Genomic DNA, 17,650 nt, shown 5'->3' on the forward strand with positions numbered 1-17,650 from the left:
TCCTTACCTCTACCCAGTAGGAGATAACAGTGTTTCTGGACTCTTGAGGACTCACTGCCACAGCAAAATATGTCTAGACTTCCACCTAAGCTTAGCCAAAGTACAGAACCTCTCTTTTATACCAACATCACCTGAATTTGTGTATTGCTTACTGTTTCTTCCTCTGGAAAGCATTGCTGAGTTTGAGTAACTTCTCTGCTTTTAAACTTCTCTGTGAATGCGTATTTTTGAGAGGATTTATACATTTATTTTTCAGTTAAAACCCTGCAGCTTGAGAAGTAATGCATTTGGAGTGTGTAACCTCCATCTCCTGGTTTGTTGAGAACAACGTAAGTATTTTGAAATGGCCTAAAAAGCCAAGAATTGGCTGCCTGGTATCTGCATTTGCTAAATTCCTTGGTTATATATATCACAACGAGCCTGAAATGTCTAATTATGTCAGCAAAAGCACATCCTGGTTATCCTTATCATCAATGATACAAACCACAGGAACAAAATTACCAAAAAAAGGCAAAGAGCAAATGCCTGCCTTTATTTAAAATATGTGGTTTTTATTGAATACTGCTATGGACAAATAAAGATTTTCAGAGATTTTAAAGTCAGAAATCATCTATCATTCTATGAAAAAGACATTTCAGAAAGTTATTGAGTAAAAAAATTAGAGGAATCCAATTTATAGCAGAAAGACTTAGGAAAAAAAAACCCACAGTGAAATCGAGAAAATGAATTTAAAAATCCTAAAATGTATAAAAATGTAAAAGACATAAAGGCTCATAATTTACAAGTGAGGACAATTTATGTCTGCAATAATTTTCACATTAGAATTCCTATTTATTGCTGCCTTTAGTTCATGACTTACCTTTTGTAAGCTGTTTCAGCCAAACTCAAGTTACTGGTCATATTATACAATAATGGACTGAAAAGTAAGGTTACGTGACATCATATGAGATAATCCAGTGACTCCTTCCCTTTAAGGCTATAGAAATGTATGAATTCTACTTGCAATTCTTAGTAATCTCCGTATCCAGCATATAATGACAACATGGGAGTTTTTAGTATGCTTCCTTGGCTGTGACAATATGGCAAAGAACACAGTTAACATTTCTGAAGTAAAAAAAATTTAGTCCCAAATCATTACTAGTTTTTAAAATGTGGTATTTTCTAACAGAAAGTCTCTTTCTGTTCTTCAGTAACTGACATGTTTGTTATCAACCTATTATTTAATTTTTCTTTAGCACTTCTTCAATGTGTTTAAACACGCTAGCATCTTCAATGGTTGGTGTTATCTGAAAAGGAAGAATATACATAAGCGTGTGATAGTAGATTGCTGTTTTTCAACAGTAAGATAGAATTTAATAGAGAAAATGTTCTAAACCCAGCCTTCAAAAGCAATCAAGAAAAAAGGTATCTGGAAAGGTCTGCAACATGAAAGTAAGACACAGTATAATGTACTACCTGATGTCATGGACCAGTTGCGGAATGGTCTAGAGAACTGAAACCATGATGTTGTGTCTTTGGATGTGCACATGTGCCTAATTCATTAAAGCACAGATCTCCAACTTACCTTGTATGGCTTTCCACTGACGAGTGCAGAAAGAGCCGAACGTGGTATCTTGCCAGAGCGTGTTTTTGGTAGCTGTTTCACAAACACCCCCTTCTGGAAAGCTGCTACTGGACCAATGGTAGTTCGAACTCGCTCAACAATTTCTTCCAAAATCTTATCCTCTTCTGTCTTTATACCTAGTGAAGAAGTTCATATCCTTTACCTTTTTCTGGGAGTTTTGCAAGTCTCAGTAACATCAGTAGCATCGAGCTCTCACCTTCTCTCAGTACACACAGGGCAAAGGGAACGTGTCCTTTTAAAGCATCCTCCTGGCCCACAACAGCACAGTCTGCCACAGCGTGATGGAAGAGAACACACTGAAAGACAGAAAAAAAACCTAAGCACAATAATAACTGAACATTTCAGTGAAAAATTCCATAGGCATGGACATAAGAAACAGACTTCTTTCTTACGTTTTGATAGCAAAAAGTATTTAGTCAGTATACCTCAGGATTCCAATTACACATGCTGCAAATGCACATATATGTATACTTTCATACACGCTTACATGTAGTTTTCAAACAAATGTAAGAAATGAAAACTATGGCAGCACAAGATACAAATGCAGAACAAAGCAAAGCTGATTTCCTTACAGCTTTGGGAGAGTATCACATCTTTGGTTTTGTTAGTGAGATCTTTGCTAGAACAAATAACATTAGTCTAACATGAATAACACAGAGTTAAGTGTGTGGAGTAAGGACCAAAACCACAGAAGCACTCCTACTACAGGGCTATAAAGTCATATTGATTTTTTCTCTCTGACTCTTTCATTCTTTGTTGCACAAAGGCATAGTTTCAACCAAAGCCAAACACAGGCGCAACCTCAGCTTGCAGCCAGCCTAGTTCAGCTCACTTTCTTGGAAACACTAGGTCTCAGCCTCCTTAGACAAAAACAGCAATTAAACCAGAGTCCTCTCCTTCCTACTACACGTTTACACAATTATACAAGTGATGGACAGTAGCACTAATATCTCAAATTCTCTTTTAGGGAAAAAGTGAGAGATTCTCTTTTCTTTCTAATTAGCCAGCTGGGGTTCTCCCTTCCTGGAAAAATGTCACCAAGATGTCTCAGTACATACTGAGAAGTGCGTCACTAAGTCTGAGACAAAGTTGGACTTACGATACCAGCAGTTGTGAATCCACTTCCAAAGCAAGGGGCTCTTTTCATGTATATATCAATGTCACTTGGGGCATCTTGCTGTCAACAGTGCTTTCAACATATGCTCTGTACTCAGCCACAAAGAGGACCTAACGGGATCCTACACAAAGGCCACACAGAGATCACATGATGTGACTGTGCATATTAATTTATTTGTGCATATAAGGACTATATGTTTGCCAATAACAGATCTTAACAGACTGTGCTGTCAAAATCAAAGGCAGTGGGATGATTGAAAGGAAGAATAACGAGTTGTTTGGGTGGGGTTGGGTTTTGTTTGTTTGTTTGTTTTAAGTAGGAATGCCACACTTGCATTGGCTACTCATACAATGGCACGAGCAAGAGGAAGAAGACAGGAGAAAAAAACCTGAAGGAAAAGCTGAATCACTGCTGTTCCATTTAACAGAAGGGAGGCTCTTGTGTGACTTGATTGTGAAATCAAAGGTGGAAGGAACAATTCAAAGGGTCTCCCAAAACCCATCCTAAATGCAGATTTCACCATCCTTAAGATTTGTAGCCAAAACAGGAGGCAAAACCTGTCCCTCTGTGCCATGTCACTACAACACACATCAAGTAGTTTTTAGCAAAATAAATCTGCACAAAGTGTTTCTGGCACACTTTGTTGGACAGAAGCTACACTCATTTCACAAACTATGATCCCAGAAGTTTCATGTCTGTTGCCTCAGATAGGCAAGATTTGATTTGAGCTTTTTCAGAAAGGGACACGGCAAGCAGGGACGCCAGAGATGCACAGACAAGAGAGATGGGTGGATTGACATAAGCTGAGGTTACCACAATGGCCAACATTCACTGATCAGCAAGGTAAACAGTAACATCTCCTGCACTGCAGTAAAGATGGAGCCCCAGGGATACTAATTGACACCTTAGACAAAGAAACTGTTTGGAACATAATTAAGACTAAATTCTTAGTCAAAGGAAAAACTTGTTAAACTTGTAATGCAGCTATAATGTAAATGTAGATAATATACTTGCTCAACAAGGTGACTGTCACTTAATTAGAATGGCAATTCAATGAACCTCTAATTCTGTATTTACTGATCTTACTGAAGAGCTAATTGTGGTCTTGTTAATGCTTTCCCATTTAACTAGCAATTTGCTGTGCATGCATTAACGATGCTCTTGCTTTTTAGCTTTGTTCAAAAGGTGAATAGAAAAGCTGCTAGAATTTCATAGTGATGAAACATTTTTTGTTTCTAGGGGAAAAACCTAACTAGCAGGGAGAAAAACAGAGACACTGAGCTCAGGATGATGGATACAAAGGTAATACAGCTGAGGAGGTGATTCAATTAATCATTTGTTATACCAGCTTCAGATTCAGCCTGAAGCGAAGAAACAACACCCAGCCCAGCCCTTGAGCAGCGGAGCAGTAAGGGGTGGGGATGAGATTCCCTGCTGCACTTCAGTAGAGCAATGCAAAAAAAAAATGACTTCAAAAGGAAAGAGGTTTAAGCAGACTGAAAGCCACTTTCATGGCTTCACAGATCCAAGTCAAGGCAGTGACTGGTTCAGCTCCCTGGCTGACCCAACCTCGAAGGATTCCCTATGTTTGTCTGAATTTGTTCACTTCTGTGTAATCAGAATGTCTTCTATTCTCTTTAAAGTTTTCTAGCCTTTAAAAAAAATAATCACTAGACTAATAGACATTATAAAGCAAAAAATTACTAATGGATTAGTTTGTGATTCAGTGAACAGTTAAATTCAGAGTTCTTAAATGTGTGGTTTTGCCTTGTACATGCCCAGCACACCTTTTCCTGTACTCCCTGAATAAGCAATTGATATGTCATCAGGGAAATTTGTAGCTGGCAATCAATCACAGCGGTTCCAGAGAGGTGAGTGAACAATGATACGAAATTCAGATACTATTATGAACTGCACTATTTTCAACTTTTTGAGTTGCATGGGTATTACATTAATGACTTTCAATTCAACAGCGGGGGTTCTTTTTAACAGAAATTTTCATTGTTCATTTAGCACTCCTCATACAATAAGAGACAAAACAGCTCTCAGGAAACTGTAAAAGAAACTCTTCAAATCAAGAAAAAGCACTGAATGTGAGCCTACGTGAACTAAAAACTGTATTTTAAGAATAAAAGTTTCTTCTCCTGCCAAACTACAGTAGCTGGTGAAACTACTTGGCACACTGACCCTACATTATCTTCATGTATTCCCAAATAAACATGTTATCAGAGCTTACAGGAATGCTTCCCATGCTACCATGGTGCCCCTTAACTCCACCTTCGAATACCAAATCGTGTCTGTTTTATCAATCCCATGGTACGAACGGCTCATTGTTGACTAAGTTTATTATGGTCTTCGAAAGCACCTTAATAGAAAGGACCTGAAACAATTAATGTTTTTGATAAAAGTACCACTGCAAATGTAATCAATAAAAAGCAGATAGAAAATGAGAGATTTTGTGAGATTTTTCAACTTTTGCCCTTCTATTTTACTGTCAGGCAATGCTCACCTCTTAAATCGCACCTGCGGAAATTCTGTGTCCAGCAACATTGATCACATCATCAGCTCGAGACAGGACATACAAATAGCCATCTTCATCCATATAACCTGCATCCATAGTATCATAATATCCCTAGATACAATACAACCAAAAGTAAACTCAGAATTTGTACTAGGAACATCTGTCCATTTCCCATGAAACCAACAAACAAAAGTGATTGTTTCAAATGAAATATACTTTTAGTGCCTGACAGATTTAATTCTCTAATATTTTTCACCATTCTTATGTCATAATATACCATGCGGCTCCGTTTCCAGAAAAGGTTTTGTCGTCTTTGTTAAGACAGAACAGAAGACAATACATAAACCTGGATATTTTCCTACTCTGCTTTCTTTGACCCCTGACAGCCTGGAGAAGGATGTTGCCTGAATCTACACAAGGAGACTGGAATTTTTACAATAAAATGAGAGTCATCAAATTGCCCCCAAAGATATTCCTGCTTGCTGGATGCAAACAGACATCAGCAGCAGCATGATGCAAGAGCACATACAAAATAATTTGCCTGATTATTTTGCTCATTTACTTTTATTGAACAAAGTCTTCCATTTTGGACATGCACATAGGACCAGTCTATATATTTCTATAAGGCAAGGAGGAAGCCAATCTTTGTATAATTCATCTGACAAGGAAACAATTCAGTAAGAAGCTTCCAATCTATCTACATGCACAGTGGTTAAGTGTGTATATTGGACTGATAACAGTTAAAATGACTGCATGTCAACAGCAGTAGTGTATTTAAAGCTATGCTAGTCTAAGGTTGCAATGCTGTTATATTTTATTAGGTCAAATGCTGACTTTTAGGTTCGTAACCTTGAGGTTTACTTCTGTTTCAGATCCTAAAATAAAAAAAAAACAACGAAAAACAAACAAAACCAAAACCAATACAAACAAAAAACCAACCAACCAACGAAAACCAACAAAACCAAAAATACACCACAGTGTACCCAAACGTTTAAAGTGTTTATGAAGAAACTTTTACCTTGAAATGTTTTAAATTCTGTAACACATATATCAAAGATCTTCCATTAAAATAAGAGATGATAATTTTTAATGTTATCTAGTTTCAATCTACTGTTACTAAGTTCTGCAGGATTACCAAAAGTTTATATAATTCATTTTGTAATTCTTACTGGGAATTTTTGGAAATACAACTTCTGGAATGTTTCCTGATTTTCCCAAAGACCTGATAATGCTCCAGGAGGCAAAGGCAACCTTAAATTAAGGAGAGCAGAGGGAAGTAGTTAGAAACACAGATATAACAGGTACAACTCATGCTCTCCATTCATACTTTATATTCAGATAAATAATCATAGCCTATACAATCAGAAAACAGTTCTGTTTAATAATATGCCAACAATACATCAAAAAGAACACATATATTTGTTGTGATCACATGCATATAGCGCTGAACTGTATCTCGACCCATTTTATATAACATAAACATCTCTCACATTCAGCAAAATAATGTTTGGTCTAGTAAACACCGCATGCTGTATTATGAACATGTTATCAGTGTTCAGCTTTCAATCCTTTCCAAGGATTAAGTATCTGTCAGAAATGTTTGCATATATGCTATGATACAGACAATTTCATTATTATGGGTGTCTCTTTCTCTAAAACACATACACACAATGCAAAGACATGAACTGAATTATCAGACACACAGATCTTCAGTTTCTGTAAAAAGATATAATTCAAATTATTTCAGTCATGAGAATATGAATGAAAATGTTTGTGTTTTTTTAAAAAATTTTAGCAGTGCATGATATTATTGGAATTATTGGAGGAATTCTTTGAAAGTGTATTTATGAGTCACACAGAACTTTCTGAAATAACTGGACTTCTTTTTACTTTTTTGAGAAGTGAAGCTGCTAAGTTTTGAATGGCTTTATTAGTTGAGTTTTCAATGCATACTATGCACCCATTCTTCAGCCAAGGATATGTGCATGACAAAATATGGGACACTCCACATACCTATCTGCCAGAAGAAAACAAGCTACAGAAGTCTCAGCTAACAAAGAAGCAGTTGTTTTCTCCCTCAAAGCTCTGATAGGGTTAAACACAGCTTACTTGAACTGCCCGAGACACATATTCAGGCATCTCAACACAAGGTTTATGAAGCTCAACCGTAGTGAGAAAACATGCAAGCAAGGGTATTTATACAGATAAAATCATAAATGCTTCATACAGATTTTGCTAGTGCATGTCTGCATTCCTAACCAGCAGATCTTTAGCCGAGGGTATTTTATTTTCTACTCTGCTAGTGCCCCTATGACACAAAGAGGCAACATCTCCAGCAGTGAAACACCCCTCTATAGTGTAGCAACACTGGTATCGTTACAAGTCTCCTGTGATGTTCAGGTCACAAGAAAACAGTGCTACCAGCTCAATGACATTTATTCACCCTGGAGAAGAGAAGGCTCTGGAGAGACCTTACTGTGGCCTTTCAGTACTTAAAAGGGGCCTGTAAGCAAGAGGGGGACAGAGTTCTTAGCAGGGCCTGTTGCAATAGGACAAGGGGTAATAGTTTTAAACTAAAGGAGGGGAGATTCAGGCCAGACATGAGGAAGAAATTCTTTACAGTGAGAGTGGTGAAACACTGGCCCAGGTTGCCCAGAGAGGTGGGAGATGCCCCATCCCTGAAGACATTCAGTGCCAGGCTGGACAGGGCTCTGAGCAACCTGATCTAGTTGAAGATGTCCCTGCCCATTGCAGGGGGTTGGATTAGATGAGCTTTGAAGGTCCCTTCCAACCCAAACTCTTCTGTGATTCTATGCTTACATTGCTTACATTTACAAAAAGAATAATTCTCTCTCTATATATATTTTTTAACCTTAATTATAAATAGTACAAGCTACATTGAAAAGTCCATATCATCTAGTAATGATTCAAATCCATGATTTTTCACATTCCACCTTTTTCTTCATCTGAATTCAGCTCCATTAGCATAATAGGAGATACTACTATAAATTTTATAATACTACTTTCTCTGATTGTTCAGGCTCAACACCTCCACATTCTCTGAAAATACAGTCAAGGCAAAGCCAGAAATGCCAAGACACTGCCTGGGTAGCCACCAGGCTCCAGGAGGGCAGCTCAGCTTCTCTCCATCTGGAGGGAATTCACTGGCCTATTTTAAGCCTTTCAAGCTTAGTAAGCATCCTTGTGATACACAAACATGACGTATAGAGTATTTGCCTTGAAAAAAAAATTAGAAAAACAATATATTGATCCTAGTGTTTGTGTATGTAGGAGTTTAAAAGAAAAATCTCTTGTTTAGATTCAAGAAAAACTGCTAGAGAATGGTAGTTACTATGGTTGTTGCCTGGTTGCTAATAGCATAGCAGTTCATAACTGCCTCAGTCATTGAAAATTTTGCAATTTAAATTTATTTAACAGTCTGAAACATCGTTGTGATACGAAAGAAAAACTCATATTGACAAAGTCCTTAATAATTTCTCTACAGCTCTATTCAGTACTTCACAGTTAGTCACTACACAGAAGAATCCATTTTACTGCTGAAATCGGAAAACAAACATTTTCCTTTCTTTAACTGTAATTGTTTAGAAATCTAAACACATCCGTATGCAACACATTACCAAATATAATCCTCCCGCCATTCTGGGTTTTGGTTGGTTGGTTTGTTTCTTTTTTTTTTTTTTTAAAGCAAATTGCAATGGTAAGTACATCCACAGTGTGTATTTCATGAGTCTATGGAATCCACACGCCTGAACTACTGGCTACCACAGGTATCTCTATAGTGGAAATCAGCACAATAGAGACACAATCTGAAAATGTGCTTCCATAGCTTTCTGTAAAAGATTACTTGCAGTTAGGACTCCATTCCGTCTAGGAAGTAAAAAACTGAATGCTGTCTTCCATGTGTCCATCTTTCAGGCAAAATAACTCCAGAGCAACGGGCACATACAATTCTTCCATGATAGTAAAGTTCTTAGCATCATGACTGACTAGAATTTCTAGGTACTAGGCAAACACAAATAATAAAAGCAATAAGGGTAGAATTCAGCTTCCCAGAACATAATTACATGTATTGGAATTTTGCCAGGACATTAGGATTAAAATGCCCAGAGTGAAAAACACCTCCATCCCACTGTTGTCAGGTGGAACACTGCCATGAATTCCAAAGGGAGCAGAACTGGATAATAATTATGTGAAAGGAGCCAGAAGAGAGAAAATCGGACAGAAAATAACAGCAACCTGAAAGCCAATATCTCTTCCTTTCCTCAGCCCCTTCATAAAAATGGAACATCTTTAGATGTGGAGTTTGAGTCTGGGTTTATGTTTCCCTAGGAAACACAACACACACCTATAGAAGTTCTATTTTTAAAAACTGTTGCCTCTTTGTCCAAACATTGAGTTGATACTCAAGGCCTTTTGGGGTTATTTTTATTAAGAGAATATATTACCAAAAAATGCCAGCTATACATAAGTAAGCATGACTGACCCAGACATGATCCTGCTTTCCTTTCACAAGCAACAGGAGCACAGAAGACCAAGACAGAAGGAGGTAGATTCCTTCATCACCATTTCCACAATTCGCAAAGAGGTTGCTTTGCTTGGTTTCCTTTTGGGAGGTATTTACTGTATTTCTCTAGTTTCTCTCTCTCTCATCCTGCACACCAAGCCACAAACCAGCCAGTATTGAGCCTTTGCATCTGCTATCAGTTTAAACATAAGCCCTCCCTTACGCGATTCTTGCTTGGGTTTTTCATATGGTCCTAACTCCGGCAGTGTCCTCCATCTCATCATTGCTTCTTCCTTCTGGACAGTCAGGAGCTTCAACAAATACAAATTTAAGACAAGCTTGCCAGCTTTTTGTAAAATATAAATGTGTTACCAGCTACACTGGATCAGGCTAACTACAGCCAAGTCATTCCATTTAACTAGCAAAGAACAGGCGCGGTTCTGAACCCAAGGCAAGGTTCAAGTCAAAAACCTACACTGAGCTGAATCAATGCACCTGAACTTGAGAAAAGTTTACCTTTGGATTTCAAACTTCAAAAAACACGTGTAAGTGTGAACTGTGATCTCAGTCATGCCAGTTTTTCACCAGTAGAGCAACATCAGTACAAATGATGCTCTTCTCCATTTATTCCAAATAAATTAAGGCGACAATTGCAGAACTACAGGAATGCAGATCCAAGCCCATTTCTCATTTCAAGGTTGGACACATTTAGAACAGCATCAGGAAAACAGTTAAACTGTGTAAATTAATGATATAAATTATACGGGTTCATTTTACAAAGATCCGCTCTGGCTACATTTTACAAAGATAAGAAGGTAATTTCAGTATAAAGTGGAGAAACTAAAACAGATTGGGTGAGCTTGGCAGCTCATCTAGCTTGCAGTAAAACTCCGAACTGCTTTCACAGTAACTGTTGTCTGCTGGAGAATTTTAAACACTAAGTATTATCTGTTTTTTAAGCATTGTTTTACAGTTCATTTATTTTTTCATACAATGGTGGCCGACCTTACACAGAACAGCCCACGAACGCCCAGGATGCCACTCATCACAATGATGTAAGATTCCTTGTTGACAGAACAAAGTAATTATAGACACAGCATTCAAAAGATAATTTACAGAGAAAAGCAGATTTCGGAAAGTACAAATGAAAGTGAAAAGCTTTCATGCTACCTTGCTGAGTTTCAGAAAAGACACCCCTTTATTTTATGGCAGACAATGGTACTCACAAGCTGTTCATCACAGCCAGTCAAAGCAAGTACAAACTATTGTTCAATGAGTTCAGGCTTGTGAATGGAGCTCAATCATCTCGACTGGCAGCTATATTATTACTCAGCATTTATGTAGTGATGCACATAAACATCACTCTTAAAATTTTTGATTGCAAGTTCAAAAGTCATCTGGAATCTAGAAGCTTTTTCAGATACAAGGAACAACAGTAATGGAAAAAGGGTGGAGAAGGCACAAGGAAAAGAGAGAGCATCTCAAACAGTCACCTGTCTGTACCAAATATTCATTCGATTATCTGAAAGAGGTCCCACAGGTAGTTGCTTTCAGTGTGGATTTTGCAGAAAAATAAATCTATAGTTTAGTGGGGAAGAGAGAAAGCATCAAAAACTAGTGAAAGTGCTTGGAAAAGGTTAAAAGTAAAGAAAGTTCAAATGCTACTCACACGTACTTAGCCAGAAACCTGTTAGAAAACCCACCTTTGGCCAAACTGCTCCTGCTTCAAAAGCCCTACTCATTCTCTCACTCATAAAGGGAAAAGACAAAGCTGACAAAAAAAAAAAAAAACAACGTGGGAGGCTGGCAGAGAGAGAAATCTTTTGCACAGATTCATCATGATCATCTAATCTGACCTCCCATATAACACAGTTTAAAGGATATAATCTACTAAAATCCTGTCCCAAGCCTGTGATTTTTGGTTAAATGACACTGTGTCTTTAAAATAGATATCCAGGTTTGACCTAGAGGTGTCAAAGAAAACCACCATATTCCCAGTAATTTGTTCCAATGGTTTTAATTTTCACTGCTAAAATTATGCGGTTTACTTCTCATCTGAGTATATCCAGCTTCAGCTTCCAATCTCTTTATGCTGGATTAAACAGCAGCCTCTCAGAGATGTCTTTGTCCTGTGGGTATTTCCTGACCTTGATAAAGTCATTGCTTAACTGATCTTGGATAAACTACATACCTCAAGTTAAACTGTAAGTTTCTTCGAGGCAAGTTTCCCAGCACTCAAGTCACTCTCATTCATATTTTCTCCCAAACCCAGCCAGTTTCTCGATAGGCTTTTGAAATACAGACATAAGAACTAACTATAATGCATTAACAGTTTTACTACCATCATATCCACAGATAATAAAAATATCTCCATTCCAGCTTCCCTACTGAATAAAAAGAGACCATATTGCCTGCTAGCAGCCACACTTCATTCAAAGATCTTGTGTTTTCAGAGGTTTATCCACTGTAACATCAAAAGCTCCTTTGAAAGTGCTGCTTTTCAGGTTACTGTCCTTCATCTTCTAAATCTAGCTCATTTTCACTGTTCTAGGTGTATGACCTTTACTTAGAAGAACATATTGCAAGTGGTCTATGCAGGATAACACACTTTCTTTACATTGATCTACAAGCAACAGTTTTCTCCCTCCAGCAATCTTCTTGAGGGCAACCACTCAAGACAGGTCTGCAACAGGTCCTCTATTGGGCTGACTTCAATATTCTGCTAACTTGTGTCATTTTTAAAAATTTTTTTTCTATTTTAAAAATTAATAGGAAGCCATTAAACACCACTTGCAAGATGGCAAAGCACATCATTAAAATGACAAAAAATAAGAACAACTCAAGCAATGGAGATACAGCTTAATCCCCTTCAGACACTGTCAACAATCACATATGAGAGAGACATTTCCTAAAGTGTCTAAATACAAAACTGAGTTTCCCACTGCACTGGAATTTAAATGGGATTTCTTTTTGCCGATGTTCCTTATGAGAACAGACAGATTTGAAAATTCTGATGGCTAATCATGATTACATACACACACACACATTTTCAATTGTGTATTAATTACAGGCAGGTCAGCACAATGCAGTCAGAAGTGTGTCAGCAAATCAGACTGGTCTTGCTAATGGAAACGGAGGTCATCGCTGCTATCATTTTCACTTCAGAATAAGCCTTTGGTTAATTATCTTTCATGGCCAAAGATTCTAGCTCAAAAAAAAAGTAAATTCAGAAACAATTCATACAAGCCCACTCTCATGGGCTGCAGTCATCTTTATTTTCCCTTGCCCTTTCATCATCAATGCTGTGACACTGTATTTGATTACTTTATCCTGAAAGACTTGTGAAGTCAAAAATATTATTGCATTGTCCAGGTAAATTAGCCTGGATGAGAGTTCTTGTGAGCAAAAATCTTTCCAAAGGGCATAGATTAAAAAAAAAAAAACAACACATCAGGTGTCAGTTGGCAGATGAGTAAAGAAAAGAATGTACTTGGGGCAGAAAGATGGAGTAATTATGTGTAAGAATTACCTCTCCAAAGTACTTGACTCCTGCAGGATAAAATTGAAGTTTAAAATGCTGTTGCAAGGATATTTTAAAGACTATACTTCTGAGCACTGCAGGCCTCAAGCAGCCTCCAAAAATATTTACCAGGAGTTAGACTGGGATAGAAATAACCAAAAGCAGCAGCGAATCATTTCTGCACAGCCGGTATTGTAGGCAGTGTGTGGCCACTCTCCTCTCCAAGAAATAACTGAAGACTATTTCTCAACTCACATACACCGCAGATAAAGCAAACACGTGTTTTTTCTAAAACGGTAGCTACACCATATTTTGCTGCTGAGTGTACGACGAGAGTAATAGTCAAAACTACCCTGACTCCCACATTTTCTTCTAGCAGCATGGGGACATGTCTCTGGGGTGAGAAACAGATCCTGCTTGTGACAAGGATAGTCCCCCACTACTTTTGAGGGGTCTTTAATGAAAACTAGCCCTAACAGAAAAATGAGAAGTTTTATAGCTAAATAGCCGCTTAGCTGAAAGAAGATAGAAAATGTGATGCCTTAACCTAACAGCCACAGATTTTAATTACTAAAAGATGACTACACACTGCAGCCAATTGTCATTTACCAGAATGAAACCTGGAACAAAATGTTAAGGCACTGTGAACCATATATCCTAAAACTAATTTCTGTTAACAGCCCACAGATTCAAATGTCAGAAGTGTTAAAAAACCCCCCATAATGGGCCTCCTAAAGCTCATCAATACCTTTGCCTTGTTTTCATTTTTTGTTTGTTGTTTTTTTGTTTGTCTGTTTGGGTTTTTGTGGTTTGGGGTTTTTTGGTGGGGTGTTTGTTTGTTAAGCTGCAGAACGAATTTTAAGAGACCCTATTGTTTCAAAATATTAAGTCAGAAAAAAGAATGGAAGAGAAAGAGGGGTGATATTTAACCTATCTCAGAATCAGTTTCATAATGACTATTTTAAATGACACCATGTAATTTCTTCCCCTCTCCTCTCTATATCAGAGTGGATATTACAATAAATATGGACATGATAAAATAACAGCATCCCTGTGCCACTACTCTTTCTTGAGTGACCCAATGTAAGAAAACCAACCAACCAACACAAAACCAAACCAAACCAAAACAAACAAAAAACCACAACCAAGCAACAAAAAATCCCCTCCTTTTTCCCTATCAATTTCTTTGACTGCAGCAAAAGTCATGCTGGGCAAGATAAAACAAAACAAACAACAACAACCAATCAATACATAAACACTTTTGTAATGCCTTAAGATTAATGCCTAAATGTGAGGCCATATTAGGAAAGAAAAATTCTGGCTTTAAGAGTTTGACAACCCAAGCAGGATCTTCTAATATGGCAATATTCACTCCTGACAGGCACTTAAAGACAATAATGACTCAGAAATGTATGCACACATCTACCAAGATTACCTGTTAGTAGATCTAATTCAGCTTGTTTGGCAGAGTTGCTAAGGATGGAGTTCATTTCACTTCACTTTTGGAAGAAAACACTGAGCACATACCCCAAGTTATAATATCTGTGGCACCCCTGCGGTCACTGGAAAGAGAGACGAGCATATCTGGAAGGTAATATATTCCATTCTAGCTGAATGCCTAAGACCGCTAGGATCAATTTTCTTACAAAACACCTTTCTCTCTCTCTGCTGATTATAAGCCTACGTTTTATTATGGCATCAGGCACTACAGAGGTGAGAGCTTTGAAAGATAGCCCTCCACTATGACGTGGATCACTGATACTGCAAACCAGTCTACTAATGGCTGGAGCAATTTTAATTATTCATACTCAGCAATGGAATGAATGCACAATCTTACATGTGCCACAGGAAAACTATACCTAACTATGAGTCTGCTGATTCAGGGGAGATCGTGTGAGCACTTAAACACATGCCAGTGTGTCCTGGTGGCTTAGCCTAAGATGCTGAATATTAGGCGGGGAATAGACTTAATACTGAAAACAAACGTCTGTGTCACACAGTACAATAACTTAACGTGATACTATCTTATTCTCCACAGCGGTCTGGTTACATGAGATCAGCAGTACAGCTGAGTAGAAAACGTTCGCACCTTGGCAGCCCTGACTCCCAGGCAGGCTCTGTGCAGCCAGTTCACAATTTTAGGGCTGGACACTTGCACCTCGCTCCAGTGCCTGCAGCTCTTGCGTGTCTCATCTCCAGCTCACGTGGCCACTGCCTCAAACCTCAACTAACTTCTCTCTTTAACAGCTCATCAAAGCTGGTACATCTGTACAAACACTTTGACTTTTGATAGAATTTCGATTCACTGAAAGTTAATGCTAATCTTTATCTTTTCTTCTATTCGTCTAAGCAAGCATTGAAGACTCTGAGTCACCACAACTCTCCTAAATTTTACCACAAAAGCGGATCATAGAATCATACATAGTTTGGGTTGGAAGGGACCCTCAAAGGTCATCTAGTCCACCTCCCCCTGCGAAGAGCAGGGACATCTTCAACTAGATCAGGTTGCTCAGAGCCCCGTCCAGCCTGGCCTTGGGTGTCTCCAGGGATGGGGCATCTACCACCTCTTTGTTTTACCATCTTCATTGCAAAAAATTTCTTCCTCATCTCTAGAGTGCATTTCTTCTGGGACTTGTACTTACGGGCAGATAGGAAGTGTTCAGAACTGAAGTACTTTCTGTGACTGAAAACAGAGGTGGTTATAGCTAACGCATTAATCACAACGTAGGTATCTGTCTTAGAAAAATGCCACTTGCCTAAAAGCCTGTGGAACATCCAGACTACAGAGCTGGCATGGGCTGTGGGGAGCTATCGAGCTTTACAGAAGGAAAGGTTCTGGCAACAGTGAGATGGCAGAAGGTAAGATAAGAAAAATGTAATTGATGTTCACAGTGTTATCTAAACAGAGGCCTCTCTATCTCAGAAAAGGTGCTAAGAAAGGTGTACTTTCAGAAAGAATATTATAACTTATGGAACTCATCTGATAGGAGTCTGGTGAATGGTACTAAAAATCACCTATATGATGAACAGCAGGATTTTTTTCTTTCTTTTTTTGCTGGAGTCTTTTCCTGTATGTATTTTGTCTAAGTACTACCACAACTGAACAGCTTGTTTCACGCAAAGCACATGCAGAGACATCTTGCTGTTTTTACAGAGATCAGAAAACACACATTCTCCCTCTAGGAAGGTGCATTGCTTCAGATTAGGAGACAGTGAAAGAGGAGGTTGCATCACACCAGTAAACCAAAGCATGTAAGTCTGTACTGCTGTACTATTTCACTAAACCAAAATACAAAGTAGTGAAGAGAATGATTCAGTATCTTGCATGTACATCACAACAGGAAGGCTTCATCCTGTGCTGACAGGCTGATAATTAAGAAAATGGTAAACCTTGCTGTAGGCTAAGAAAAAAAAGAGCAATCCACACTCACTCACAGAACTTCATTTGCAATTTTTCAGCATCAATGGACATAAACATTTCTGGCAGTTTAATATCAGTATCAGGGGGACAGTCATACTTTTCAGCCCTCATTACTTCAATTATTGTTATATATATAAAAAAACTTCAGTCAAAAGACAACCCATGTAGGAACCTTCTCATAACTGTAAGACATTTAGTTTGCTTACTTTACCACAATATTTCCCAAAGTCTTTGCCTTCACTGGTTCCTTATTTTCATCCAGAATCATCACTGTAAAAAAAGTAATACAGGAAGAGAACTCCTGTTAAGTAGTGTATTTTTAGATGGAAGACACTGTCTTCATCAATATCAACTTACGTCCCACTTCAGAATGGAAATACACCAAGCAACAAAAGGAATTAAGTAATTTGGCAGTGCCAAACTGCATAATCTCCTGACTTCATTAACATTCAGCCTTAAGTACAAAAGAGAGTCTTAAATAATTCTTCTTCTTTGGGAGCAGAAATAGCACAATGACCCAAACGGCAAAAATATAGAACTGAAAATTAAAAGACACCTTCAAACTGGAAAATGTAAACTTCCAAATAGCAAAGGGCCCTTCAGATACATGACAAATACAAGAAAAAGTGTGCACCTAACATGAGTAAGAAACAACAACTAAGATTACTGGAGGCTAACACAGTTAATGAGAGAAATACTATTAGCAGTAAACAGTGTGTCTGGTTTTCAAAGGCTCTCAGGAGAACCAGAAGATCCTCCCCAGCTGTAAAGGCTTATTCTAATATAGCACAAAGAGTTAAAGTAACTCGTGAACTACCCAAAGCCACACAGCGGAGTAATTCTAGAGTACAATGAAGAATCCAGACATCTCAACAGAAACCTTTTCCCTGGGTGACACTGGCCCATCACCTTCAGTGAAAGC

General features: G+C 38.1%; 1 protein-coding gene across 1 annotated transcript in view; it reads right to left on the bottom strand.

The window, feature by feature from the left end:
- Window positions 1–709: 709 nt before the first annotated feature.
- The window catches only part of ACSS3 (acyl-CoA synthetase short chain family member 3), an 86,635-nt gene continuing 69,694 nt past the window's right edge, over window positions 710–17,650 (bottom strand). Inside the window, 6 exon segments of the mRNA XM_065658521.1 lie at window positions 710–1,286; window positions 1,565–1,740; window positions 1,821–1,920; window positions 5,251–5,373; window positions 6,432–6,513; window positions 16,935–16,998. Coding sequence (XP_065514593.1) covers window positions 1,221–1,286; window positions 1,565–1,740; window positions 1,821–1,920; window positions 5,251–5,373; window positions 6,432–6,513; window positions 16,935–16,998 — 611 coding nt within the window. The 3' untranslated portion in view covers window positions 710–1,220.

Source organism: Caloenas nicobarica, chromosome 1 (genome assembly GCF_036013445.1).
Source record: "Caloenas nicobarica isolate bCalNic1 chromosome 1, bCalNic1.hap1, whole genome shotgun sequence".
NCBI classification, from domain to species: Eukaryota; Metazoa; Chordata; class Aves; order Columbiformes; family Columbidae; genus Caloenas; species Caloenas nicobarica.